The 26,840-nt window shown below is 53.9% G+C and overlaps 4 protein-coding genes across 21 annotated transcripts; 2 read left to right on the forward strand and 2 right to left on the reverse strand.

The window, feature by feature from the left end:
• Positions 1 to 256: 256 nt before the first annotated feature.
• Positions 257 to 5,459, reverse strand: Elmo3 (engulfment and cell motility 3). 2 transcript variants are annotated; one of them, XM_004625880.2, is made up of 20 exons: positions 5,140 to 5,459; positions 4,950 to 4,990; positions 4,790 to 4,862; positions 4,560 to 4,610; positions 4,218 to 4,387; positions 4,023 to 4,122; positions 3,767 to 3,918; positions 3,602 to 3,680; positions 3,450 to 3,500; positions 3,251 to 3,373; positions 2,793 to 2,924; positions 2,577 to 2,678; positions 2,365 to 2,473; positions 2,120 to 2,256; positions 1,862 to 2,025; positions 1,618 to 1,730; positions 1,423 to 1,527; positions 1,253 to 1,335; positions 1,090 to 1,176; positions 646 to 1,002 (listed from the first exon to the last, which is right to left on the reverse strand). In XM_004625880.2, the coding sequence occupies exons 1-20, from the start codon at positions 5,215 to 5,217 to the stop codon at positions 790 to 792; spliced, it is 2,163 nt and encodes a 720-aa protein (XP_004625937.1). In that variant the 5' UTR covers positions 5,218 to 5,459; the 3' UTR covers positions 646 to 789. The 2 variants fall into 2 exon arrangements, with proteins under 2 accessions (XP_023565203.1, XP_004625937.1); XM_023709435.1 differs by lacking the exons at positions 2,577 to 2,678; positions 2,793 to 2,924 and having other exon boundaries at positions 257 to 1,002.
• A 147-nt stretch (positions 5,460 to 5,606) lies between these two features.
• Positions 5,607 to 11,852, reverse strand: E2f4 (E2F transcription factor 4). 2 transcript variants are annotated; one of them, XM_004625881.2, is made up of 10 exons: positions 11,656 to 11,852; positions 11,126 to 11,235; positions 10,830 to 10,991; positions 10,474 to 10,517; positions 9,791 to 9,852; positions 9,272 to 9,569; positions 8,588 to 8,797; positions 6,824 to 6,871; positions 6,592 to 6,636; positions 5,607 to 6,479 (listed from the first exon to the last, which is right to left on the reverse strand). In XM_004625881.2, the coding sequence occupies exons 1-10, from the start codon at positions 11,788 to 11,790 to the stop codon at positions 6,364 to 6,366; spliced, it is 1,230 nt and encodes a 409-aa protein (XP_004625938.1). In that variant the 5' UTR covers positions 11,791 to 11,852; the 3' UTR covers positions 5,607 to 6,363. The 2 variants fall into 2 exon arrangements, with proteins under 2 accessions (XP_004625938.1, XP_023565146.1); XM_023709378.1 differs by lacking the exon at positions 8,588 to 8,797 and having other exon boundaries at positions 11,656 to 11,840.
• A 1,051-nt stretch (positions 11,853 to 12,903) lies between these two features.
• Positions 12,904 to 18,417, forward strand: Exoc3l1 (exocyst complex component 3 like 1). Of its 13 annotated transcripts, none has more exons than XM_023709225.1 (14): positions 12,904 to 13,094; positions 13,363 to 13,421; positions 13,608 to 13,792; positions 13,871 to 14,090; positions 14,862 to 15,474; positions 15,554 to 15,671; positions 15,803 to 15,928; positions 16,032 to 16,132; positions 16,329 to 16,439; positions 17,220 to 17,349; positions 17,474 to 17,596; positions 17,679 to 17,834; positions 17,923 to 18,047; positions 18,129 to 18,417. In XM_023709225.1, the coding sequence occupies exons 2-14, from the start codon at positions 13,376 to 13,378 to the stop codon at positions 18,313 to 18,315; spliced, it is 2,241 nt and encodes a 746-aa protein (XP_023564993.1). In that variant the 5' UTR covers positions 12,904 to 13,094; positions 13,363 to 13,375; the 3' UTR covers positions 18,316 to 18,417. The 13 variants fall into 13 exon arrangements, with proteins under 13 accessions (XP_023564993.1, XP_004625939.1, XP_023564994.1 ...); XM_004625882.2 differs by having other exon boundaries at positions 13,617 to 13,792; XM_023709226.1 differs by having other exon boundaries at positions 13,632 to 13,792.
• Positions 18,418 to 18,471: 54 nt separating this feature from the next.
• On the forward strand, positions 18,472 to 26,775 carry Kiaa0895l (KIAA0895 like). Of its 4 annotated transcripts, none has more exons than XM_023709239.1 (6): positions 18,472 to 18,888; positions 21,553 to 22,177; positions 22,261 to 22,404; positions 22,679 to 22,811; positions 23,613 to 24,097; positions 25,157 to 26,775. In XM_023709239.1, exons 2-6 carry the CDS (start codon positions 21,608 to 21,610, stop codon positions 25,319 to 25,321), a joined length of 1,497 nt encoding a protein of 498 aa, XP_023565007.1. In that variant the 5' UTR covers positions 18,472 to 18,888; positions 21,553 to 21,607; the 3' UTR covers positions 25,322 to 26,775. The 4 variants fall into 4 exon arrangements, with proteins under 4 accessions (XP_023565007.1, XP_023565008.1, XP_023565009.1 ...); XM_023709240.1 differs by lacking the exon at positions 18,472 to 18,888 and adding an exon at positions 18,971 to 19,241; XM_023709241.1 differs by lacking the exon at positions 18,472 to 18,888 and adding an exon at positions 20,347 to 20,379.
• Positions 26,776 to 26,840: the final 65 nt, after the last annotated feature.

The following is a 26,840-nucleotide window of genomic DNA, read 5'->3' on the forward strand; positions in this document are numbered from 1 at the left end:
CCCACCAGGATGTGGTGCTGGGGGATTGAACCGCGGTCCCTGATGCTTTGCTAAGCTTGTTCTAAGTAGGTGCTTTAGACCACTGAGCCATCTCACCAGCCCTTGGGTTAGGTTTTAATCAGAATACAGGGTTTTCTGCATAGAATTCCCACATATCAGCATCACCCCGGATGTTTCCCCCAGACTGGGGATGCCCTTAGGAATCTAGAGCTTGCCCTTCGGTAGAAACCAGGTTCAACTTCACATCTTTCCCCCAAGTCCCACAGAGGACACAGAACACTGCCAAGAAAGATTAAGGACTAAAGTCACACTGTCAGGAGCCTTCTGAAGGCATGGCTTCCAGACTATGGGGGATAACCAGGAAGGCATCGATGTGGGCATTGCCTCCTACCCTGCTACTTCTCCCCAATCTGATGCCCAGAGACCATAGTTCATCTCTCCCTCTCTAGGACCAGCGCTGAAAGAGGCTGATGACTCATCTCAGAGAAGGTCAACAGTCTCAGCCTGGCCCTACTTTCCTCAGAACACCAGTGCCCCAAAGTAGCTACCAAGTTTGTGGACCCACTGATATCTTATTCACTAGCTAAGTCTGAAGACAGAAAGGGATGCCTGTCCCCATCTGTCACGGGATTGGCCCACAAGGTTCAGAGCTGGCTTGACACAGTATCTGAAGAACCAAGCAGACTTTATTACTGCTGCAGTCTTTGCTGATCAGGGTGCCTGTACTTCTCTACCTTCCACCCTTTGCAGTTGCTATAGCAGCAGCGGTAGCCTTGGCCAAACTCACAGTCAAGGTTCTGCAATAGTGCAATCATAGCAGAAGTTGAAGTTGGTGGGGGGCGGGGGCACAGGTGGTGGCTGGTCAGGGATGGGCACATTCTCCAGCTCCAACAGCCGCAGTTTGGTCTCCATGGTCAACAGCTGCTCTAGATCCAGCCGGGTCTGCTCGCTGCCCATAGGACTGCCTAGCAGGGCACTCAGCCCATCTGTCCATAAGTAGAACTAGGGACAGATAGAGGCAGGTCATGAGGGCCAGCTTATCTGTGTCCCCTGTCCATCAGCCCAACTCAGTCTGGTCCTGACACTCACATCCCGTTTGGAGGGGGCAATGAAGTTGAGGTATGCCTCTTCTTCACCACGGTCATAGCTGATGGAGAAAGCCAACTCATAGAGGTCCTAGGGAAGCAGGCAGTAGAGCCACTTAGCAGGGAATGGGGCAGGCAGGAAGAAGCTCCTGCTCTGCTACACTCACCTTGTTCTGCTTCCCAGAGCCCTTTTCCCGGACATGTGGGCAGTCCTTCCCTGTCAGGAGTGCCCTGATGTCGGCCACAGGGACTACAGAAAGAAGACTGGGCTGACAGGGGTACCCTAGGCAGCCCCAGGGAATGCAGTATCAGGGAGAAGTGGCCCTGCCAGTCTTACGCTGCTCAGGCAGGCTCTCTGGGGTGGGTACGCCAGTGCTTTCTTCTACATCACCATACTGAAGCACCTTGTGGTTGGGGGACAGGCAGCAGAACCATAGCTTGTCTGTGGGAAATGGGGAAGAAGGTAGCAGGCTAGGAAGGGCTCTCACCCCAGCCCAGCCACACCCCACCACTCTTTGCCCCACTCAGAGACCCTGGCGTCTCCGGCTGCTGATCTTGTGGAAAAGTGTCCCTTCACAGAGGCGGAGCAAACGCTGTTGGCGGATTAGTCCCAGGAGCTCTGGCTTCAGCTTCTCCCGCAGCTCCCTGGATGGGAGGTGGGGAGTCACTAACTAGGAATGATCTGGGATGTAGCCTACAGGTATATGGAAGGTGTAAGCCTACAGGCTTGTCTGGAAGGTATAAGCTAGGACTGTGGACCTATCCCAGAAACTCACAGTATGGGAGGAGCCAGTGTGCCCTCCTGGTGCAACCGTTCTGTCTGCCGCAGCCGCAGCACCTCCCCATAGGTGAGTGCATTAACCTTGGTCCGGAAGAGCTCCAAGGAGGTGGGCTTCAGGGCCAGTGTTCGGGCCAGTTGCTCCCGTACCACCTGCATGACCTGGGGCCACCTCAAGCTCAGCACAGGGCTTAATCTCTGGGCCCCTTTTCAGAACAGCCATCTGCCCTGGCCTCTCAGCTCCCATCCCACCCACCTTGTCAAAATCCTCCTGTGTGGCTCGCATCTCCTTCCATGTCTTATTCAACAGCTGGATGGCCACACAGAAGAGCTCATGGAAACTCTGGTCTTGGCCGAAGAACATGGGTGAGAAGTCTTGGGCTGTCTCAGAGCCTGGAACAGGGGGGCAGGAGGGGCTCAGGGAGAAAGTGTATACAGACCCTGGCCCTCTCTGCCCTTCTGATCCCTGGCCCTGGATACACTGTGCCCAGCCCCACTCACAAGGCTCCCCAACGTGGAGCAACTCGCACAGGAGCAAAGTCAGCTGGATGCTGCTCCGGGCAAAGGGGCACTCATGCTTGTCTTCTCGGCTGCTGTTCTCCAACACAAACTAGGATGGCAGGAGCAAAGAAAGGGGCAGAGTCTCAGCTAAGCCCATGGGGACCCTGCCAAGGGAGGATGCTGCCAACTCTCCCTCCCAACCTGTCACTAACCCGGCTATATGCACTGGGCGCCTGTCTAGAGAAGTAAAGCATGTTGTCGAGGGCCAGCAGGCCAGGGGGTACACGCTCCAGGTCCTGTGCTGGGTTGCTGTTCTGGGGGTGTGGAGGTGGGGTGGGAGCACAGGCAATTCAGGAAGGGCTTCAGCTCCTGGAACAACCACAGCCCCAGGGAGGTTGGGGTAGGGATTCTGGGAAAGGGTCACTCACAGAGAAGCCCAGTTTGCGGAACTCTCGAGCACAGAGGGAACGGCGACGGTCAGCACTCAGCCCAGTGCCCAAAGACTCGCCCTCTGGCTCAAAGGCAGCCTGGCGCAGGGCCTGGAGCTGGTCTCGCTGTTCCTGGGGTCAATGTTTTTTAGGGGGAGGGTATCAGGATGTCAGGACCATATAGTCTGGATGGGAGTGGAGCTCAGTGGTACTCCAGGCTACTGTTTTTTTGTTTTGTTTTTTATTTATTTTTTGCTGTACTGGGGATTGAACTCAGGACCCTGCACTTGCCAGGCAAGCACTTATTCTACTGAGCTATCTCCCTGGCCCATCCAGACTACTATGTATGAAGCCTGGAGTTCAATCCCGAGTACCTCACACACACATAAAAAAAAAAGATCACAGATTCAAAGCCAAGTCCAAATCATCTTCTGCCTGTGTCCCCTCTAAAGACAAACCTGGCTATAGGGGTCAACTGGTGTCCGCATGCGTGGCTCCAAAAGCCCCAGTGTAAGGGCCTGCAGCACATACAGGTGATGGGCCATCTCATCACCCAGTGGTGCTGCACTATGGATGATGTTCTGGAAGACAGGCAGGCTGTGGGCTTGATGGGAGAGGAGCCATGGGGAGGGGTCTCCCTGGAGTGGCCTTTCCTACCTTGTAGATGAACTGACGAAAGTTCCTTTGCCAGAGGTAGTCTAGCATGTGCTGAGGTAGATGGGAAGGGGACTTAGATGACTTAGTCCCGCAGTGAAACACAGTGCCTAGCAGCTGCTACCTCCCCATCCAGGTAATGGGTGGGTGCTCACCTTACGTTCTGCATGGTTGGCCCCCTGCAGCAAAGCTGTCAATAATGCCATGGCCTTGGTTTGCAGCTGTTGATTCATTCTGTGGAAAGAAGTGGGCAGGGATCAACTGAACATCTAGGGTCTACTGCTGCATCCCCCCATGTGTACCCTACCCCAGAGCCTTACACCTGCAGATGCACCAGCAGCCTATCCAGTGGCACTTCACTCTTGATCAGTTGGCCTAGGGCAGGGCTGCTCAAAGTCACACTCTCCAGCAGCCGGAGGGCCAGGGGCTGCACAGAGGCATCCATCAGGTTCATGTTCACATAGCACACCACCTGTAAGAGCAGTAGGGGGTTGGCCCCACCTTGCCAGAATAGACAGTCAGATCCTGGGACTGCCCTGTTGTTTCCACCCACTGCCCTTAGAAAAGCCCACTTACCTTTCTGACAAAGGGGATGCTGAGTGTCTCCCAGGATACTACACCATGCTCCATGAGCTCCAAGAAGGCCCTCAGCCCAAGGGCCAGCACCTCCCCTAGGCTGAGAGGTGAGGGAGACACCTGGGGCTAAGCAGGACCAGACCAGGATCCCAAGCCCCATCATGTCCTCCCAGCCCACCGAAGCCTTGTGCTCACTCATCCCCATCCTCAATGATTGTGCCCAGTCTCTGAAGACCATCACGGCTGATGACCTCCTGGGCAAAAGTCATATCTGAGGCCAACAGGACGAGGTGCCTCAGGGCTTCTCGGCGAACTTCACAACTTGTACTCTGCAGCCCACTCAACAACTGCTCGGCTTCAAGGTCCTGGCCAGGATGAGAACAGAAAGGAGGCTGGACAGAAAGCAGACAGCTTTCCACTAGGTGGCGCCCTGCTGGCTGGGGCCAGGGCCTCCAGACCTAGGGCAGAGGCCCACAGACAGAAAGGCGCAGTTGGCAGGGGCAGTCAGGAAAGAGGTGGGACCAAAAGGGACATTACTGGGGCAGTGCTGAGGCACAGGATGCTGCCATTCTTGATCTCTCCGCGGTTCTGGAGGAAAGAGCAAAAAGGAGGGCCAAGTCAAAGAGTGCTTTGAGGAATGGTCAACTGGATTGTCCTGAGGGCTTGAGGGGTGAGAAAAAGTTCACATTTCGAATATGAGTCTTTGGAATCAGGGTCAGGTGTGATGAGGGTTACAGGCTAGCATGTGGGGCTGGGTGGAGACTCACATTTTCGGTAATGTATCTCCTGTGCCCGTCAGCAAACTGCAGGGCGTAGCGATGGGAGTGAGTCAGGCTCCACCTGTAGGGCGCGGAAGCTCAGGAAGGCGGGCAGGGGCGCCTCGGGCCCCGCCCCTCCCCCACGGCCACCCCAGCCCTCCAAACTCACGCATCGCACACCTCCTTCAACACAGCAGCCAGGGGCTTTGCCTGCAAATGGAACTGTCACGCATGGAGCAGGAATGGGGACAATTTGGGGTGGGGACCTGAGGGAGTGGTAGAGTTGGCTACCCCGAGGGGGAAGGGAACGACCTAGAGGTGGGCAGCAGGGCGCATGGGGGCCTGACAGGCCAGGTGACCTGGTCCAGCTGGATGAGCTGCGGGATGGCATCACGCATCTGGACGGCAATCTTCACCACGTTCCGCGGGGGCGCCATGCTTCAGACAGCCGTGGCTGTGCTTTTCAACGCAACGCAACACCTCCTTCCCAGGGAGTACCTACTCTGGGGCCCCTAGACAGGTGTCCCTGTCTGCCACCTGGTCCCGGTGCCTCACAGTTACTGTCCAGAAAGTTCCCACTCGTGGCCAGGCGCTGCAGCCTTCCCAAGGGAGTCAGGGCTAGTTCCGGGTCGGAGTCCTGGGAGCTGGAGTGTGGGACGGTGCCTGCCTTGGTCCGCCCCGCTGGAGGCCCCGCCCCATGCCAAGGTGCAGCAGGTTGGGGGAGGGAGGGCAAGTTGCCGCACCTCTCATCCCAGCACGTGACCCACCCAGTCCCGCCACCAGTTCGGCACTGTCCCTGTGAGGCCCCAAAGAACCAGATCAGAGATAGCCTTAGGCATGGTCTTTATTCAATTGGATACTGTACAAATATTACAATTTCCTTTTGCTGCAAAAAGTATAAAAATAATCTTTATATAGGAATTCATTCGTTACTGTAAATCTTTCTAAATCTTTGTAAATGGCTCTAAATGTGAGTAAATGAATGAATGGAAATAAGAAGGAGGTTGGGCCAAGCCTCAGGGACCCACCGGCCCAGATTCCTAGACCTCATTTCCACCTTGTTAACACCCCTGCCCCACCCCAGGCCACCTGTAGGTTTCCAGGATTCAGGGCTCAGCAGAAGGGGGTGGGGGAGGGGGCACAGGAAAGCTTGGGTGAAGCTGTAGGGTGAGCAAGTAGGAAAGGAAGGCAAGGTGGTAGCTGGCAAGTGCCCAGCTTTACCCCCATGCTTCCCTACTAGGGGCGGGAGCAGCAGGAACAGGACAACTGGCTAGACAAGCTGTCCTATGCGGGCGCTGGCTGATCTGTGCCACTGGGTGGCAGCTGGCTGGGGCTGGGGAAGGTTCCAGAAAAGGAGAGGCAAACACTTTGGCTCCACGGTGGAAAGGACTGAGCTCCTTTCCCACTCTGCTAGCACAATGCCACTGCCAGGGCAAGAGTGGGAGGTGTGGCCAGAACCTTTAGGAGTGGAGAGGCTGGGGAAGCCAGGAGTCTGTGGCTCTAAAATTATGCAGGGGTTGGGGCAGCCCCAGGCAGTCCCAGCTCAGTCTGGGTCCTGGCCACACAGAGCATGTCCTCATCAGTCAGAGGTTGAGAACAGGCACGTCAAAGAGATCACAGACACCTTCACTCTCATCCAGGTTGTAGATGTAATCGTGGTCTCCAGGGGGAGGAGAAAGGCGGAGGAGGGGAGCAAACACTGCAGAGAGTACTAGACTGAGGGTCTGGGCCAAGACTCCATCCAGCAGTCACCCAACCTCGGGCCACAGCCAACCACCCACTCTCCCAGCCCCCACCCCACGGATACCCACCTTCTGAGGACATCAGCTCCTCCAGCAGCTCTGAGCTCATGCACTCTGAGAATGGAGAGAACTAAGTTACACTTAGGCTCCCATAAAAGTTCATGAAAGGGGCTCCCATTCTGCCTTACCCTTTACCCTGGGTACCAAGTGCAAAAATGTCCTCAGAAGGGCAAAAATAATAGCCATAGCACTCAATGAGCTATGTCCCTTATCCCTAGCCCCATGGTGGTACATGGCCTACCTCGTGCAGGGTCAAAGATTTCTGACAGCTCTTTGGGGAGTTCAAGAACTGAAAAAACAAGAAAGCTGTGCTCAAGGCAGAGGTTCAACCTGGCTCCACAAGAGCCCTCACCTACCTCAGATCCTAAACCACTCATCCCCATGGCTCCTCACAGCTGAGGAAATGTAGGCCCTGCCTGGAGCCAAGCTGCTGGAGCTGTTGGCCTCCTCTGCTAGAACTGAGTGACTCAGTTCTGAGCCGAGGGTACCAAAGGTCCATCACAGGGTACAGCCTCTACATCAGAGGCACTGCAGCTGTCAACAGACTCCCATCTCTCACTGGGCTGTGTGTGTGTCCTGTCTGATGGGAGATGCCCATCTGCTCCCACCTCTGCCGAGCACCTGCTACATGCCAGGCTGAGACAACATCCCGGAACAAGTAACATCGCAGAGATGAAGTACACACTATGTAGGGGATACTACTACAGGGTGATGACCCCATTACAAGTCTCTGACCAAGAGAACACATATGGGAAACTGAGGAAAAAGAAACTGAAGAGGATCATGAGTGACATCTTCCGTTAAACTTAGCTCAGACTTTTTTCCCAAAAGACACTGAGGAGCCATTGAATGTAGATGTATGCACACGTGTGTGCTAGTGATTGAACCCAGAGCCTCTCACATGAACAGTATACATTCTACCAATAAATTATATTCCAGCCATGAAAGCACTTGCTTTTTTGAACCCAGAGCCTTCATACTGAGCTATATTTCTAGCCCTCGAAAAAAATTTTTCAGCAGTGTCTTGCTAAACTGCCCAAGCTGGGCTAAAACTTCTAATACTACTGCCTCAGCCTCCACAGTGCTTGGATTAGAGGTCTATACCGCCACAACTGGCCCTGAAGGCACTTGCCATAGGGTTACCTTTCAGAAAGATTATTCTGTCAGTCAGGGTAAAGAGGATACAGATAAGTCTAGAATCTAGGTGGCCCCTGAGTGCTGAAGATATAAGACAATAAGAGATGTCTCACACAGAACTCATTTAGCCAATGTCCACAGGTGGCAAGAGAGAGAACTGGGTTAACATACAAGTGTCAAATGGTAGAGTACCCACAGAAATGGAAATGCAAATTTCAAAATGAAATGGGTTCACAAACAAGGGACTCACTGGAGATACAGAAGACAGCAGTAGGGACAGAAGTGTGGAGATCAGGCAACACATCTAGACAGACCAGAGCTCGGGCTCCTCCCAGGTGCAAAATGGCACACAGCCCTACAAGAACCAATGGTTAAGCAAGTGTCAGGGAGAGATGCAAAAGAAGCAAGTGAGGTAGAAGAGTGAGGACTCCTCATTCAACCCCAAAACAGAAAGAGTATCGGCAGGGAGCAAAAGAGCATCAGACCCAAGCCACTCGCGAACCTGCTAGATTCAGCACCTCGTCGACAGCACTGCTGCATGCAGCACTGGGACAGGATCCTACCAGATTCAATTGGAGGATGAGCAGGAGACCAAGACGGACAGGAATAGAAGTCAGAAATAGAAAATAGAAATTAGAAGAGACAGGGAAGATGAGATGGAACACAGGAGCAAGTGTCAATTAGTGAGGTGAGAGGCTCAGTGACACCCCAAGGGGTGGAAGGCAGGGCTTGAGATGGGGTTCCACACTGGTCCTAGCTAGCAGAACTTTGGTATCAGACAAAGGTTGACAGAGGAGATTCTGTGTCTGGCCTAGCACTGGGCTGAGGCTACACTCTCCTTGCTGCTCTCAGTGGGGCAGTTACTCACCACCTGTGGGGTCCACTTTGATGGGCTCAAAGGAGGTAGACGGGTTGGGTTCAGATGAACTGCTAGTGCTGCTGCTGCTGCTGCTGCTACTGCTGCTGCTGTCCAGCAGGGCAGAAGACTGCAGTGGTCGGGTGTCTAGCACTGCTGGGCCCAGCGGGAGCGAACTGAGTTCACCACTGTCCTTGCTCTCAGTTCCAGGGCAGACACTCACTGCAACCACATCCCCAAACCCAGTTACATGGGGACAGAAAATGGGTCACTGAAACTGGCTGGACTAAAAACCACAGCCAGAACGACCGTAGTACTTCTGGCTCCTAGACCAAGGAATCAGGCACTGCCAGTCAGCCCAGACAGAGAGGAAAACTAGAAATGAGTCAATGAAGGGAACAAAGCCTGCAGGAGGAAAGTTCTTGGACAAGGGTCCAAGTGGGGCTATGAGGGTACATAAGTCTCGGCAGATCTAGTTTTGGAAGAAACTGCCACCAAGTGCTTCTTTATACTCACAGTTTCCCTGTTTAAAGGGCTCATTCACTGTCACAGCAGGGGGGTGGGGGTGGGACAGGGAACAGGGCAAAGCCAACTCTGACAGTCTCTTCCAAGCCTGACTGTGATGCTCCACAATACTACTGCCTCTGGGGCCCCAGAAGATAAACCCATCATCACCAGCTGCCCACTGTGCCTTACCTGTGACCTCAGCTGCTGGGCCAGCCACCCCCGGGACTTCAGTGCTTTCAGGAACAGGAGTAGAGGTGGTTAGCTGGGGACTGCTTGGACGTGAGACTTCCTGAGGCTGGACTAAGGCAGGTTTGGGCAGTGGTGGAGGGGTAGAAACAGCAGATGAGCTCTGGAGCAGATCTTCAGGAGGTGGCACAGGAACAGCCACAGGTGGTGAACTCCATGCCTCCTTGTTAACCAGCAGTACCTCAATGGGTCCACTCACACTCTTCAGATGAATCTGGTATTTCTTCTGTCCATTGAGACCCTGGAGGTAGGAGATGAGGGACAACTAGAACTGCAAGCAGGTATGGCTCTGCTTTATTCTGGGTCAGGCCAGTGTCCTCTCCCACTCAGGCTACCCATCCTCCTAGATAACCCCAAGCCTCAGGCCTCCCCCTACCTGCTCCACCCGGGCCTTATCAGGCTCCACAGCCAGCACCCGCCCTCACAACCAGCTGACATTGCCTGGCTAGGCTAAGCACCCACCTCTGGGATGGGCACCTCCAGACTGGTGCCTGATGGGGCCCGGATGGCCAGGAGAGTGTCTCCTAAAACAAGAAGGACAATGGGTTAGGACCATGAGCTCAATTTGAGCTCAAAATAGAGATGCTTTCCCCCAGGAACAAGACAGGAGACCACAGTCTCTAAGGGACTAAATAGTAGGCATCTCTCATTCCCACAACAGCTGGCCACAAACACCTCACTCCTCAATTGATGATGCTGATCCTTTGGAAATAGGTATTCTGGTCGAGTCTGGGGTATACAAGAGGGAATGGAAAGGGATCAGCTCCTATATCCACAATGAAACTTAACTAAGTTGAAAGTGGGAGCTCCTGCCTCCTGCATATGGTCATGAGAACGTGTACACACATAAAAGGGTCCTTTTTCTTTCTCTTTCCTTTGTGCTTCTGTCATGCCCAAACAACCAAACCCAGAGCACAATGCTCCTGGGGCAAACCCAAGGTCCCATCCCAGGATGTCTGCACTCTCTCAGTGTAGTTGGCCTCTAATCAAGTCAAACGCAAACCAAGGACTTACCCTGCCTGGTACCTCTTTGGATAGGCCCCAGGAACCCTCTTAAGAGGTGGAACTCTCCTTACAGCTCAATGAAAAGAGCTGTGGCTCAGCCCAGGCCCACCCCCAGTTTCCCCTACCCAGGCTCTGCTCACCAGCAAAGCATCTGCAGATGTCTTCATGAGTCACGTAGGCCAAGGTATGGGGGGTTAAGGAGAATGGCCAATGCCCTGCTAGTGTCACATGGCAGACCATGGAGGAGACCCAACTCTTTAAAACAAGCCTGACACACAAGCCCTCAGAGAAAGTTCTGGAGCCTAGATTACACATGAGGAGGGATCACAGGCTAAGACTGGAGAATAAAGGTCTCTAAAGAAAGGGCCGAAAGCTAAAACGTAGGTATGGGATGCAGGATCATATTCCCAAGAGGGACAAGGCTCAGGGTACCACACAACAAACCCAGCTGGGCCCCTTTTCCACTCCCCCAGACCAGGGACCACCAGGAGGATATCAGCTGTTCTGCACGTCCTCTGTGACATTCCGGATGCTCTGCTGCACCCACACCTTGTGCTGGTCAAGTTCTTGCTCTCGCTGTTGCAGATCTTCGATCTCTGCCTTGAGCTCAATCAGCTTGTCAGCAATCTCCCGGGTATTGCAGCCAGGCCCCACGCCCCTGAGCCGAGGAGGTAAGCCTGAGAGGGGCGGCTGAGAATTCCAGGTCCCATGGCCCCTGCTGTCCCCTGCACCCTCCACCCACGCTCCCCCCTCCCCCCTGCAGGCTGCTCTTTCACACATGGTTCCACTCACTTCCACTGGATGCTGTTCTTGGATTTTTTCTCGATCAGCCCAATACCTTCCAACACGTTAGTAATGTCGTAAATCCGCCGTTTCTGCCGCACAGCTAGGGTGTCAGCTGCCTGGCAGACAAAAAAGAGTGGTGCATTTTCAGCCCCACTCCGGGGTATACCCCTGTTATATTGGGGTGGTCTGGGAGGAGAGTTCCCTAGGTCCCAACCCACAGCGCCTCTACCGCACTACAGCAGCTCTGGACCGCAGGGTGGAAAGACACCTGGGTATTGTGATACTTTTTCAAACCCCATGTCAGCCAGGAAGGGCCACGAAGGCCAGCACCTGCAACCCCGAGTGCGACACGTAGTTCACGCTCAACGGCTTCGGCAAAATGAATGAAAGCCCCCGGAGCCTCTTTCATGCGAGAACGTACATGGGTGGCGGGCGTCCCTAATAGGACTCCGCGAGGCCAGCCCGGGAGTCCTCGCTACCAGCCACGGACTGGCCCACAGGCCCCCCGCCCCGTCGCCCCTCAGCCCAGGCCGCACCAGTTTGAGGTCAAGCACGCCGTCCTTGGCTTCCTGTAGAAGCGACACGAACTTGGTAGTGAGAAGTCCCAGACTCTTCTCGTGCCGGCTTGGGGTGCCCGGGGGCGGCGGGGCCTGAGGCCCGGCCTCCGCCATCGCACCCGCCCGCCCGCCGCCTCCCCTGAGCCAGGCCAGGCCAAGGCCGGCGCCGGCGCCACTTCCGCTTCCGTTCCTGGCCACCAAGCCGCCGGAACCTCCAGCGCTGCTTCCTCTTCCGCCCTGCACCGGTTCAGGGAACGTAGCACAATTCCTATCTGTATTCAGGGACGTAAAGCTCCCGGGGCCATCGGCAAATGTCTAACCGTAGAAGAAGAGAAGGCCGGGCGTGGTGGCCATCTCTGTAATCCTAACACTCCGGAGACCAAGGAAAGGCGCATCAGAGACTAGATGAATCTGGTGCACACCAGTACTGACTCAGAGCTCCAGCTGTGAGAATTCATCCGCCAGTACACCTGGGAGTTGGGAAATGAGGGCCTCTGTCTGAAAGGGTCGACCTGAAAGGTGCACTCTATAGTCCATTTCAGGGCTGTCTGTCACTCAAGATCAACACAACTATCACAATCCCTGCCAGGCCACCCCCCACTATCGCCCCTCTCCCCAACACCCATGATCTGTGTACACAGAGATGTATGCAGAGGTGCACATCCTCCTCCGACAGCCCAACTGCACAGTTTTCATGCAGCGGTGTTGTCTGCATCCACGTCTCACACTTCACCAAGGTGGAGGCCAACTTCATATCTCTGTCCTCAGCACTAAAAGGTCCAAGGTGGGTGATCAAGAATTGATGATTTAAAAAAAAAAAAAAGAATTGATGATTGAAGGAAAAGAAAGAAGGGACAAGGAAGAAGAAGGAGAAGGAGAAGGAGAAGAAGGAAGAGGAGGAGGAGGAGAAAAAATGGAAACAAAGCTTTTGTAAGGAAGGGAGGGTAATGGGGAAAAAAAGAAGCAAGGTATATCAGGTACAGGTTCAAATTTCCTATGATGAACGTTATATATATCTAAAAATAAAGATACCAATAAAAAGCACATACACAGGAAAAAAAAATTTGTCATCATAGGAGTTCAACCCTTCCCCCACCCCTCCGGAAGTAGTGCCCAGCCCTCCCCATTTCAGTGCGGATGCTCTTCCCTGCTGGGAATAAAGCACCAGAAACTCAGCTTCCTTCCTTTCTGCTTTGGGGAAGGAGGGGCCTTGGAGAAAAGAAGGGGTTTCTGGGCTAGGAAGTGAGGGAAAAGCTTCCTTGGGGAGAGGAATTCTTCTGCTGTGGGCCAAAGCAGCTGAAGCCACGCAGGCCCCAGTAGCAGTGGAGGGCATTGCCAGCTCTGCAGAGGGGCAAAGGCCATTCTCTCAGCCAAGGCTGCCACTAGAGGAGTGAGAACGGGACCCCTGGTCAAGTCTGGTAAGTCTTTTCCCAGACTATCCTGGACATCTCAGAGCAGAAACAGAGTCTTGGAATTGGTGAAGCCTGTTTTCACTCTGCCTCACGTGGCATAACCCAGAATCCCAATGGGCACAGGCCTGCCAGGTGCCTCCCCATCACACCCACCACTCTGTCATTTCCTGAGGGTCTGGGAAAGCACCTACCTCTTTTCTCAGAAGGGCTGAGGCAGAGGCAGCAGCCCAGAATACTCATTCTGCTCTAACCCTTGTCCCCACTCCCACCTTAGCTCCAGGCCTGTTATGGATTCATCAATTAAGGACAAAATGCAGCCCACACTTCCCTCTGGTATGAGCCCTTTTGGGTGGGCTGAGGGAGGGTTGATGGCAAGAAAGAAGTGAATGGTGGAGTTGGGTCCCTTCTGCCAGGTCTGGCTGGAGCTTTATAGGACAATGAGGAGTGTTCCTGTCCTAGGGAAAGGCTGAGGACTAGGATAGGAAGTAGGGTCAGTGACAAAACTTTCTGACTGACAAGGCCACCCAGGCTCTTCCTGTCCAGGGCCTGAATGGCCAGAGCAGGACAGAGCAGAGCAGCTGGCCAGAGGTGCAGCACTCAAGTGGGCCTCAGGCATCTTCTACCGGCCAGAGCAACTGGCCCGTCTGGGCCAGTACCGCAGCCGTGAGGTGCAACGTACCTGTTTCCTGGAAGCACGCCTCAAGGTGGGCATGGGAAGGGGGCAGCAGTGCTGGGGTAGGCTTCAGGGCTGTCCAGGACTCATTTGCTACATCTCTCCACAGTCAGTGGTGCAGTCATACCTGGAAGGTGTGCAAACTGGTGTGTGGCAGCTGTCCCAGGCTCTTGGGGCTGTGCAGGGAGTCCATGAGGCCTTGAGCCAGGCCCATGGGTTGATCCAAGGCCTGGCTCAGGCCTCAAAGTCCCTAGAGGCCCTGCGGGAGCAGGTTACTCAACACAAACAACTGCAGGCCCTGTCTCAGTTGCTGCCCCGGCTGCAGGCAGGTGAGTTTGCAGAAAGCTTTCAACAGTCAGCCCATAAACATCCATCATTGATCAAAGGGCTGGGGCACTGGTAAGAGACTGCATGGAGACAATCTAGGTATCCCAGGCTGGCCTTGAACACACAAAGGGTCCTAGGGGCATATGAAGCAGAAGGCAAAATCAACTTATCCTGGGATTGTCACACATGGGATGTTTGAATCAGAATGGACTCCTGTCATATTGCTCTGGCCACCCTGGTTGTTCATATGTTGAAATGACTGGGAAAAGTCAGGTATCATGACACACCTTGTGATCCCAGAACTCCAGGGGCTGAGGGAAGATGATTTCCAAGAGTTCAAGGCCAGGCTGGATACCTAGTGAATCCAAAGCCAGCCTGAACTACACAGGGGCACTCTGTCTCAAAAAAAAAAAAAAAAAAAAGAGGAGGGGCTGGGGTTATAACTCAGTGGTGGAGCAAGTGCTTAGCACGTGTGTGGCCCCAACATATTTTTCGAGCAGGATAACTGAACATCGACTAGCGTAGCTTCCAGTTTTTTTCTGCCTTCTCTCCAGTATCTTTTGAATTTTTATATTCCACAGTTCAATGATTTCCATCTCACTCACCAAGCCTCTAGAACTTTGTCTGAATCTTTTCAGATTGCCCAATTCTTTACTATAATAGTTATTACATATTTTATAGATCCTGCAGTCTCAGGGCCTCAGTATCCCTTATTGTACCCATTAAATAGGTGAGAAGGCTGAGACCCAAGGCTGTTTCCTTTCCTTCACTAGTGCCTGCTTCAGTGACCCACACAAAGATGCTGATCGATGCCCAACAACTCTTGGAGGCATATGTGAGCCTGCGGGAGCTGGAGCAGCTACAAGAGGAGGCATGGGTATCCTTGGGGGGCCTAGAGTTGCCAGTCTTCCAGGGCCTGGGCCTTTTGGCTGAGGCAATGGGCCATGCTGTGGAGGAAGCTGCAGGGGCTGCAGGACAGCTGGCACGGACAGATCCAGCCTTACTCGTGGCTGCTATTCGGGTAGCAGAGATGGAGGCTAGGCGCACACCTCCACAGAGACGGGGCCCTCGAGACTGGCAGCGGCGCTGTCTGCAGGCATTACAAGCAGGCCTGGAGCAGGTCCACTTTGGAACAACTGTGCTGCCTAAGCCAGGGGCCCTAGCAGAGTGGCTAAAGGCTTTGCAGGTAGCTCTGCCTGCTGAGTTGGCCACAGCTGAGGCGCTAGTAGCACCTTGCTGCCCACCATATTACAATGTGATCAGGCTATGGTCCCACACCCTGCATAATGGCCTGCGCCGCAGCCTGCAGCAACTCCTCAAAGGACCTGAGCTGGGAGCTACCGATGCCTTCACCTTGCTGCACTGGGCACTGCACGTGTACCCGGGGTCAGTGTCCTGGGGTCAGTAAGAAGTGGGAGGACTAGAGGCTGGGGGCTCAGTGTGATGCTGGGCCACCTATCTCCAGAAAGGAAATGATGGGGAGCCTGGAGTTGGGGCCTGAGGCTGATGTGTCCCAGCTGGAGCCCCTCTTGACCTCAGAGAACATTGAGAAGCTGGAGGCAACATTTGTGGTTAAAGTCCAGGTGAGTAGTTGGGGCACAGAGAGATTCTTTGTCCACTGGCTGTGACATCTATTGGTAGACTCCTACGTCTATCTCTGTCAGGGTCATTGCCATCCTATGTCCCATCCACTGTCCCTTGCCTTTTGACCCAGGCAAGTGTGGCTCAGTGGCTACAGAAGGCACTGGATGGGGAGGTAGGTGAGTGGAGCCGGGAGCAGGAGCCCAACACAGACCCTTCTGGCTTCTACCACTCACCAATGCCAGCCATCGTATTGCAGGTGGGTGGGAAAGTGATCAGGCAGGTGGGCAGCCCCCATAGGGAAGCAGGAAGAGGGCAGGACTATAGGAGCTTTGCTGATGACTGCCTGTACCTCTCTGTAGATCCTGGCTGAGAACATTCATCTGGCCGGCATGGTCAGTGAGTCACTGCAGCACCGGGTTCATGGCATGGCACTGTCAGAACTGGGCACATTCCTAAAGAGGTCTGGCAAGCATGCACCCACTTCCAACCCTCAGTCTACTCCCAGGGCATCCCCAAAGGCCTCTGAATGGGGAGGACACACCAGTTGGGAAAGGTTCCTCCAAATAAGTACTTGGAAATGGGATGGGAGTGTGGGGACTGGGCCTATACAGGTATGAAAGTAGCAACAAACCCAGAAGCCATTCTGCCCATTGCAGCTTCAGTGATGCTCTGATCCAATTTTCCCAAGACCACCTCAGTGGGGAAGCCCTGGCTGCTCATTATGTGTCCTACCTACTGGCTGCCCTCAACCACCAATCAGAACTGAGGTACTAGAAGCCCCTCACTCCCAGAAAAAGCTACCTTCGCTAACCCCTACTTGGTTCTTAGTATGTATGGTTCCACACACACTAGGCCACTAGGAACTCAGCCCAAGTAGCTCAGGTTTTTGCTTTGTTTTTTTAATTCTTGATCTTGCACTTGCCAGGCAGGCACTTATGCCGCTGATCTATATACCCAGGTAGGTCAGGGGTTCTAACTGTAGTTTGGAATTACTAGTTGTGTGTCCTTGGGAGAGTTTCCTACCTGAATCTCACTTTTTCATTAGTATTATGTGGGCAATAATGGACTGGTCTGTGAATTTCATAAAGTAAACGGATATGAGGCACACACAGTGGCAATTACTTGTCCTGTCAGCAAATATTTATCAAGACTCCACTCTATGCCAAGTAAAGTCTGAGGTTACTATTGTGAATAAAACAAAAACTTGCCTTCCTCTTGGGGGCTGAGCTGCTTGCGGTAGATACAGGGAAGACAGGCAGATTGATTTTTATCCTCTTATGGATGAGGAAACACAGAATGAGTGATTTGCTAATGGTCACATCATGAATTGGAGGCAGGTTCCGCCTGGCTGTGTCTCTCATAGCTGCTGAACGCATCCCTTCTAGCCTTGACAGATGACCTTAGATCTCAGAATTCCCGGGTACTCCCTTTCCCGCCCCCCACCTGCCACACACTTGCGCCACCAGGTGGCACCCTTAGTGACTGAACCACAAAGGGCCGTGCAGGCCTTGGCCTTGGTCCTGAAGTCGTACTTTTGGCCGGTCCAGCGCCTCACTGTCCATCCTGCACTTCGATGGAGTGGCTCCCGGGGTCTTGGCTCCGGTAGAAGCAGGGCTGGATGAGCTACAGAGGAGGATCTGCCGCCTGGTGTTGGAGGCTCTGCAGGTGGAGCTCCAGGTGAGGCTTCCTCTCCGTCGAAATGTGGGTGGGAGGCGGTGAGCCGGTGTGGGTAAGGAGGCCAGCAGGGACTGCCAGCTGTGCATTTCTCCAGCCCCGTCTGTGACCAACCTTTCTTCCCCAGCCTCTGTTCACGGCTCTGCCCTCGCGCCAATGGCTGTCAAGCTCTGAGTTGCTGGACCGTGTGTGCGAGCAGACGTCGAACTTCTGCCGGGACTTCCGGCGCATTCGGAATCCTGAAGTTCAGGTGCGCTGGGCGGAAAGGCTGCGACGGGGCGGGGTCGGGATGGAAAAGACGATCTAGACCTGTATCATCACATTCCCTGCAGGTGCTGCTGGCCGAGGCAGAGCGCACCGTGGTGGTGCAGTATCTACACGCGTTGATGCAGGGCCGCCTCGTGTGCCGCAGCGCGGATGAGCGGGCTCAGGCAGCCCAGTGCCTGCAGCACGATGCCGCCCAGTTTAAAGAGCTTTTCCTCAGTTTGGTGAGCGCTTGTTGGAGGGACAAGCTGGAGGATCTCTGTGGTGGGTAGGAGCGAAGGCTGGCTAAAAACCCGACCCCAACGTCCCCAGGGTCTGGAGGAGACAGCGCATTGCACGCCGGTACTGCTGGCGGTGAGGGAACTGCTGAACCTCTGCGACCCCACGCTGCTTGGTCTGGAGGTAGCAGGCTTGCAGCAACAATTTCCCGACGTGAGGTGCTGGGGGCCGCGACAGAGAGTGGGGAGGAGTCCCGGAGGGGAAGGGCGGGGCTGACCACCCCGGTGGCGTCCCCGCAGTGAGGACCACGTCTCCGCCCTCTTGGACCTGCGCGGGGACGTGTCCCGAGAGCAGCGCCAGGCGGCACTCAGCTCGCTGGAGACCGGTCCGTCGTCCTCGCCTCGCACCGGCCGCCGCGCACTCTTCAGCCTAGTGCCGGCGCCTACACCTGCGCTCTCCACCTGCCTCTCGGGGCTCTGCACCTGAGCTCCAACTCTGTAGCATAAAGCCACCCCTGCCCCTGTACGCCTGAAAATCTGTTTGGAAGAAGGCGGGTTGGGAGGGAGAAAATAAAAGTGCTGGTGGAGAGTTGTGTGTTCCAAGTACAGTGACACGCCGACGGTATCCTCGCCGCAGACGGCTGTACTGGTTGTGCACCTATCCACATCGGCACTCCGCATGGACTGCGGCCCGAAGCCGGGTACGCGGGGAGGGCCTCAAATATTCACGCCTCGGCCCTGAGGCGGTGTCTCTGCTGCCCCGGTACCTCTGCGGAGTCGCTGGGGAAGTCGGGAAAGGCGCGAAGGGGCGGGCCTACAGCAACACCCCCGCCCCGGGGCGCGGCGAGCTGCCAAACACCGACCACTCAGCCTTGTGGGCCGCGTCCGCGGTGGTCTTCGGTGAGCGCCGCTGAGGAAATAGACGTGAATCCGCGCGTCTTCTTGGGAGCGTGCGCGCGCCCGAGCGTGTGCGACCTCTGCGTCTTCTCTCGCGGGCTAGGAGGAGGGCGACTGGCTTTGCGGAACGGGAACCACGGGCGGCAAGAAGAGAAGCGAACAGGTGGGGGTGCGGCACGCGGACCTAGCTCCCCACTTGGACTGCAAAAGCCGAGACAAGGCTCGCTCGTGACACGACCCTTGATCTGCATGAAACCCCTTACTCCATTGTCTTCTGGCCCCGCCCTCCATTGGGCACGCTCTTTGCTGTCCTTTACTGCTTATTGGCTGCAGGTCACGCCCCTCGTGGGTCTCTCGCTCCCCATTGGCTTCTCTTTCTCGTTAGCCTCTCCCAAGGGTTCTTATTGGTGCAGGCCACACCCTCTTGTCACCAATCCCCGCCTTCAGTAGTCGGGACTCCTCCCCCACCCAACCTTCATTCATTCTGCATCGATTGCTGGGTACTTGGGATAAGAGGTGAGTCAAATCAGCCCCTGTCCTAAAGGATGGTAGGGGAACATGGACTTACACTCCACTGGTGATAACCTAGGGAGGTACAAAATGTATACCCATAGGGGAACTGGGACCCTTTAGATGCCGGAAAAGCATCCTGGGGGAGGTAGACCTAAACTGAAAGATGGTTGAACATTTACTCCAGGGAGACATTGTGAGGGCACTCTTAGTGGAAGGAGCGGAGACGCAAAAGAAACAGGCATGTTCAGGTAATTGAGAGGAGGTAGTTCCAGTGAAAGAAAGAGAAATGGAAGAGCCTGGCACAGGTAGCAGCTTGGAAACAAATGAAGAATCCAGGAAAGTGTGCATTTAGTTGAGGGGAATGAGGCTTGGGCCCTGAACTCTTTTTTAAGTAGCTGGTTACTAGGCAAGGTAGAGGCAAGGGGGAAGATCAGGCCTAGATGGAGAAGTGAAGTGCTGTTAAGAAAGATTCTAGTTTTTTTTTTTAATTTTTATTTATTTGTGTGTGTGTGTGTGTGTGTGTGTGTGGCCAGCTCAGCCCACCAGGGGGTGGGGCTGGCTGGCATGTGGTGTTGGGGGATTGAACTGCAGTCCCTGTGCTTTAGCTAAGCTTGTTCTAAGTAGGTGCCTTAGACCACTGAGCCATCTCACCAGCCCAAAGATTCTAGTTATGAGACAGGTTCTTATATTTATTTATTGAGCAGCTGCTCTAGGTTGGGTATTGTTCTGAGTTGTAGGGACACAACTGTGAACACTGGAAATGGGAAAATAGCTAACGATCAAATATATGAACATAAATTTTACTGCAGTATATTTCAGGTGACGATAACTTCTACAGGGAACAATAATTCCAGGGTAGGCAGAGTTGTGGCCACGGGTTAGGTGGTTGACCATTTTATAGAAGTGTGTTAGCAGGGCTTTTCTAGTAACATGGTTTTTGTGCAGAAATTGGAGGAAAGTGACCCATACCTTACGTGAGGAGAAAACTTTCTAGATAATATATTCACTTTGAGATACCTCTTAAAGAGCTCAAGGAGTAGTGTAAGGTTTTATTTATTTATTTATTTATTTGTTACAGGGTCTCCCTACGCAGCCTGTAGTGATCGTCCTGTTTTCAGCCTGCCCTGTGGTGGAATTACAGGTGTGCACCACCCCTCCTGGTCTCCATGGCTGGCTCAGCCAGAGTAGCACATGCCTGGGATCAAACCTGGTCCCTGAGCTTGCCTAAGCAGGCTTTTAATTCGCTGAGCTATCTCACTGGCCCCGAGGTTTTGTTTTTTGTTTTTTGTTTTTTTTTTTGAGATGGAGAAGTAATAGCACATATACATCCGGTAGATAAGAAAGAGGTTGATGATGTAGGAAAAAGGAGAAATGTTGGAATTGAGTTCTTGAGCAGGCAAGGGAACTTTGAGTCTGGAGCTACCAGTCAGTCTTTAGGAGCAGATTGGATTGGCACAGAGCCCTGACATAGAGTCAAGAGTAAGCACCCTAAAACTAGCCTTGGAGGGCCCTTGGAAAGATGGCTCCAGTAGGAGACAGGCCAGAGATTGGCTGGGATTTGCAGTTTTCCCTCTTCCTTCCAAAAGCAGATTGGATTTGAACAAATGGCTCAGAGGAGAGAGGGCATTTCAGGTGGGAGTTGGTGTAAGCAAGAAGCACACAAGCATTCCAACTGCCTGAGGCCAAATGGGCAATAGGATGTTTGTACAAGCAGGTGGGAGGGGTGGTGTGGGACTGAGAAGATGCCATATGTAGAAGGCAGCCTCTGGAGGCCGCTCACCTACACTCAGTCAGCTGAGTCTGCACCCTGCCAGTTCTCACACTGGGTAAGGACTGAGCACAGAGGTTAGAATCATGAGTAGGGCCTCAGTCCTCCAGAGCTCACAGACTAAGGGCATTCCAGTAAGCATCATCTAGGTAGGTGTATAAAACTCACCCTCTTGCTAGGCATGGTGACTCATACCTGTAATCCCAGCATTTGGGAGGCTGAGACAGGAGGATTACTGTGAGTTGGAGGCCAACCTGGGCTACAAGATGAGTTCAAGGCCATCCTGAACTAAAAAAGCAAGATCCTGTCATAAAAACCAAACCAACCAACCAAATACCCAAAATGAGAAATAACTTCTCCTTTTTGCTTTACTCAGCCTGGGCTACTTGACTGAGCCTGCTAGAAGGAATGGACTCTGTGGTGGGAGTGGGGCACAGCAGACCCTCATCCTCCAAGTGTCCAGAGGGTTCATGTGGAGCATAGGGTCTGCTGCTCCTCTGACCACCCCACTCATGCTGGTCTCCACATGTCCTTCTGTGTCTTCAGAGGTCAATAGTGCGGGGACTTGGAGCAGCCAGCTGGATGTGACCCCCAGGACAGAATGGTGCTGGACTCGGGGGCTCAGGTGTATGAGCGGGCACCTCCCAGCCCTCCTGCTAGTCCCCTGTCCCTGCGCCGTAGGCTGAAGCCCTCAGACCGAGATGGGCCACGGCTGTACCCCTGGCCTCAGTCCCTGGCTGTGCCGCTGGCTCTGGCAGGCCCCTCAGTGCTGCAGCTCCAGCCTGAACAGCAGTCTTTATCAAAGCTGCACTTGGGCTACCGTGGCCACATGCGTCGTAGTGAGAGCACCTACTCTGTAAATAGTACTGGTCAGCGGGGGCGTGGCAGCCAGGATCGTGCCCCACCTGGACGAGGACGGGACCCAGGTGGTGGGACCTTGCGACCTGCAGCTTCCTTGCCTCACATTGCTAAGACTCGAAGGAATGTAAGCAATGGAATTGGCAAGAGCCCCTGTATGTTGGTGGCCCTGAGGCCAACCAACATGGACTGTGAACGGGAAAAGTTCTTCCAGTCCCATTATACCTACAATCCACAGTTTGAGTACCAGGAGCCCATGCCTACAACTGTGCTAGAGAAGTACTGTGAAGCCTCTGAACAGTTCATCCATCAGGTGAGACCAGCTTGTCCTCCTCACCCTGGTCCTGACTTCTCAAGAGACCCAGGCTGACACAGCTACTATGGCTCTGTGTACAGGCAGTTGGCATCATTGAGGCTGTCCTGGAGAAGTTTGGCACCTACGAACGCTTTGAGGCTGCCACTGGGGGCCAGCTGCTGACCAAGTGCCAGATTTGGTCCACTGTGCGCAAATACATGCAGAAGGAGGGCTGTGTTGGGGAGGTGAGCTTACCCTGCCTGCAAGGCCCCTCCTTTGCATGCCTTAAGTTCAGATTGTGTGTTGGGTGCCCTAGGCTCAGCTGTACACCTGGCCAGGTGATTATTCCAGACAGACCCCTGTCTCTACCCCAGGAAGGTGGGAGCTGGCTCTGAGCAAGGGTGGTGAGGGTGGGTGTGTTAGCCAGTGCCCAGCCTGGCAACTTGGTGGCATGGGTGAGCCTGCCTGCAAACTGGCCCCAGGGCTGCTAGCCATGGCTCAGAGTACTGCCACCTGCAGATTGTGGTGCAGCTGAGTGAGGACCTGCTGTCCCAGGCAGTGATGATGGTGGAAAACAGCCGACCTACACTGGCCATCAACCTGACGGGAGCCCGCCAGTACTGGCTGGAGGGCATGCTGCGGCATGAGATAGGTCAGGCTGGGGGTGTGGTTGGGGGAGGGTAGGGATGAGCGTGGGGGGAGGTGATAAGGGTCCCAGTAACCCCCTCCTTTGTTTTTCCCCCTTCCCTCCGGAGGAGGACTGGCCCATTCCCTTCCTGAGCAGCTAGTTCTTCCCTCCTGTTCACAGAGGTAGGCCAGAACATGCCTACCCACTCTCTAGGCTCACCTTCATTTCTTGCTCCTTTGGCATATGGGTTTTTTCCTCCAATTTCTAATTTGCTTGACAGTGAGGGCAAGCCTTCTGAGGCATTAGCAGTCCAGAGGAAGAATCCTTCCAGCCAGAGGGAGAGTTCAGTGTGGGTGGGAGACCAGATCCTAGGAATAGAACTGCTTATGAAAACATAGAGCCCAGTTTAGGGGGGCATGTACCAGGGCAAGAAGTGGTTTTGTTGGGGGCATCGACATAACTGTCCAAATGATTGATATGGGCCATGCGGGTGTGGGGAATGGGTGGTGCATCTTCCTTCACTTTCTCTACGTGGGCTGGGGTGATATGAATTAGGGGAGTTTAAGAGTGTGTATCCCTGGACAGATTAGGGAGGATTTATGCTTTTAAGCCTGTATGGGTTCTTCAGTGTGGGTTCACCTGAGGAGGATCTCCGTGGCACCTGGGATTGGGTGAGTATGCATTTGTCTGGGGCTGGGGTAAATTTGTGTAAGAGAATGATTTGGAGGGCATTTCGATCTAAGAGTTGTTACAAGAGATCTGCCTTGTGTGTCCTTCAGCTGTCCCACTGCCTATCGTTGCCTCCTCCCCTTGCCTTCATTGCAGGCACCCACTACCTGCGAGGCGTGAATAATGCGCAACAGCCTTGGCACAACGCCGAGGGCCGGCTGCAGTATGGGCTGCGGCCAGCCAACCCCACTGAGGAGGGCCTGGCCAGCCTGCACAGTGTGCTGTTTCGTAAGCAGCCTTTCCTGTGGCGTGCAGCGCTGCTGTACTACACTATTCACCGTGCTGCACACATGTCCTTCCATCAGCTCTTCCAAGACTTAGCGCGCTATGTGCAGGATGCCAATGTGCGCTGGGAGTACTGTGTGCGCGCCAAGCGTGGCCAGACGGACACCTCCAAGCCAGGTGGGCACTGTGCAGGGGTGGGGCCTGATCTGGGCGGGGCAGGGGCTCTGGGACAAGGTCTCATCACCTCCGTCCTCACAGGCTGTTTCAGCAAGGATCAGGTGTACCTGGACGGCATTGTGCGCATTCTGCGGCACCGCCAAACCATCAATTTCCCGCTTTTGACCTCGCTGGGCAAGGTGAGGGGCTGTGAGCCTTCAGAGGCCTTGGTCAGCTAGTGCTCACTGGTGAGAGGGACATGGATGGAGGTTAGCAGAGGTGATAAAATGAGTCTGGCTGCCAAGAGCAGGTGCTTGACCTAGCCTTCAGGTTTGTGTGTAGATGTTACATTTCAAAGCCCAAAGGAACAATTAGGATGGTCTGTGGAAGAACACGAGAAATATCCAGGGATGAGTCCCTTGCGCTGGGCACTTGTGCCAGGCTGAGGAAAGCAGACGTCATCCAAAGCAGTGGGAAGCCATTGACACTTTAAGCAATCGTGTAGTGCAGGTATTTGCTTTAGAACACTCCCTCCGATGTCCCATGGGAGGTAGATTAGATATAGAGGCCTAGGCAGGTAGTGAAGGAACAAGAAGAGGAGCCTCTCCAATCACCTTTACCGCCTTGATTGTGATCTGGTCTGACTGGGCAGCAGCCCTGAGGCTGGAGAGGAGGAGGAAAACTAGAGAGATCTTTAAGCCAGGCCTGATGGCCTACGGCTGTAATCCCAGTACTTGGGGAGGCTGAGGCAGGAGGATCACTGTGAGTTTGAGGCCAGCCTGGACTACATAGTGAGTTCAAGACCAGCCTGAATTACACAGCAAGATTCCATTCTTTGTAGAGTGGAATCCCTTTATCTCAGCAGTTATCCTGACTGTATAGAGGGTGAGTCCAGAGACCCTCCCTGGAACATGACCTGGGTAACGGAAGATATGGAGCTGGCATAAGCTGAGGTCCTGGAGTGTTTGTTGGATATGAGGAGGTGCCTGGAAGATGTCCAGGGACCAATTGGATGCCCATGTCTGGAGACAAGGGGATTGACTGGGCTGGCGGGGAGTGAGGTGGTAAGTTGTAGGTAAGGTGATAAAAAAGCAAACACCCAGGACTCAGTCTAGTGGTATATAACATGGGTGTGCATCAGGAAGAGAAAAGGAAGAATCCAAGAAACAAATGGCCATGAGCCATCAGCAGAGCCAGGACCAGCTGCCTGAAAACCAAGGGGTTCCACCTAGCCCTGAGGCTTGGCTTCCTCCCTGCAGGTCTCCTATGAGGATGTGGACCATTTGCGGCCCTATGGGGTACTGGATAATACCCGAGTACCCCACTTCATGCAGGACTTGGAACGCTATCAGCAGCAACTGGAACACATCATGGCCACCAACCGCCTAGATGAAGCAGAGCTGGGCCGCTTACTGCCTGACTGATGTTGGTTAACAGCTCCAGGAAGAAGCTCTGGACAGAGGCCTCCATATTGGCTCCCAGAACATGAAGCTGTCTGCTCTGTGCTGCCACAGCCTAGGTGTTTCTTGGGGGCATGGGAGGCCAGGAGCATCGTGGGAGGACAAGCAGCAATATCAGAAGGTTTTTGTCCCTTGCTAGTGTGCCTGAGGCCTGTGGACCAGAAGCAGCATGTCAAGCAAAGTGTTTAGAAGGGGAGGCCTAGGAACAAGATGGATGCGAATTGATGGGGATTTGGGGTGGGAGTAGAAACTTGTTCTTGCATGAGATGGCTTTGGGTATTCAGTACTCCAATCTCTCCCTTCCTCCATCTGGCCCTTGGTGCTCCTTCAGCATTCATGCTGTCTACCTCTTACTGGGTCCTGGTGGTGGTTGGGATCTCTTCTCCTAGGGTGATTGCTTGAGCCTAGTGTCCTGTCTTTCACACAGACTCCAAGAGTAGGGGTCCATGGAGTAGAGACCCAGCTGGGCTGGGGTTTGCTTTCCGATATTTTGCCTCTCTCACTTGTCATGTATTTATTCTGTACTTATATGTCCAACTTCATGGGGCTGGGAGACAGTGACTCCTATAGGTTAAAAAGAGGGACAGGACACTCCTAGAAAGTACTAGTTGTTTCTAGCCCCATTCATTTTATACACACACACACACACACACACACACACACACACACTCACACTCACACTCACACACTCACACACTTCAGGCCTTGGGAGTCTGGCTCAAAAGTTTACCTGTGGTCCTGCCCCCACTCTTCCACTGGTCTCTGCTGTTCTTGTCTTTGCCCGGACTCTCACAGCTGGACTGTGGCATAGGTTGGCTTAGACTGATCAAGCCTGAGGGGCAGGCCCTAGGGCTTTTTGTCCCAGTCCTGAGCCCTTCCTAGACAAGGAGAGGTACAGAGCTGATTGTTGCTTCTAGTTTCACTTCAGTCAGCTATGTGCAATTGACTCAGTCCTTTTCCCTCCCTGGGCCTTAATTTTCCCATCTGTAAGACTCAGAAAAGTAGCAGAAAGTTCTTATTCATTTAGTCCATGTATATGTATAGAGCGCCTTGTGTGTACCACTTTCTGGTTTAAACCCTTACTAAGCTTCCAGTTCAGAGGGAAGCCAGACAATTAAAAGAACAGTCACAGTAATGTGTGTAGCTTCTGTCTACTCAAGGTGTCTTTCAGTTTCCTCTTTTTAATCTATCTGGGAGCTCTAAGCCTTCCCTAAGTGATAGAAGTCCCCTTTTCCTTACTACCTCAAGCTCAAGGTTTGGGGCCAGTGCCTACACAGGCCCCCAAATGGCTCATGAGAAGCGTGGTGGAGCAAGATCCAGGGGTCAGGTCCTTGTCCCTCTAGAGATCTGGGTCTGGGATTCCCTGGGTACAGCTTGGGCCACTGAGCACAGGAGGGACCTATGAACTGGGCAGTAGAGTTTGTTGGTCATGGGGCTGCCCAGGCCACTGGAACTCAGATATGTCCCCACCCTCAGTTCCTGG

The sequence above is a fragment of the Octodon degus genome, unplaced genomic scaffold, assembly GCF_000260255.1.
Source record: "Octodon degus isolate 3935 unplaced genomic scaffold, OctDeg1.0 scaffold00011, whole genome shotgun sequence".
NCBI lineage: Eukaryota > Metazoa > Chordata > Mammalia > Rodentia > Octodontidae > Octodon > Octodon degus.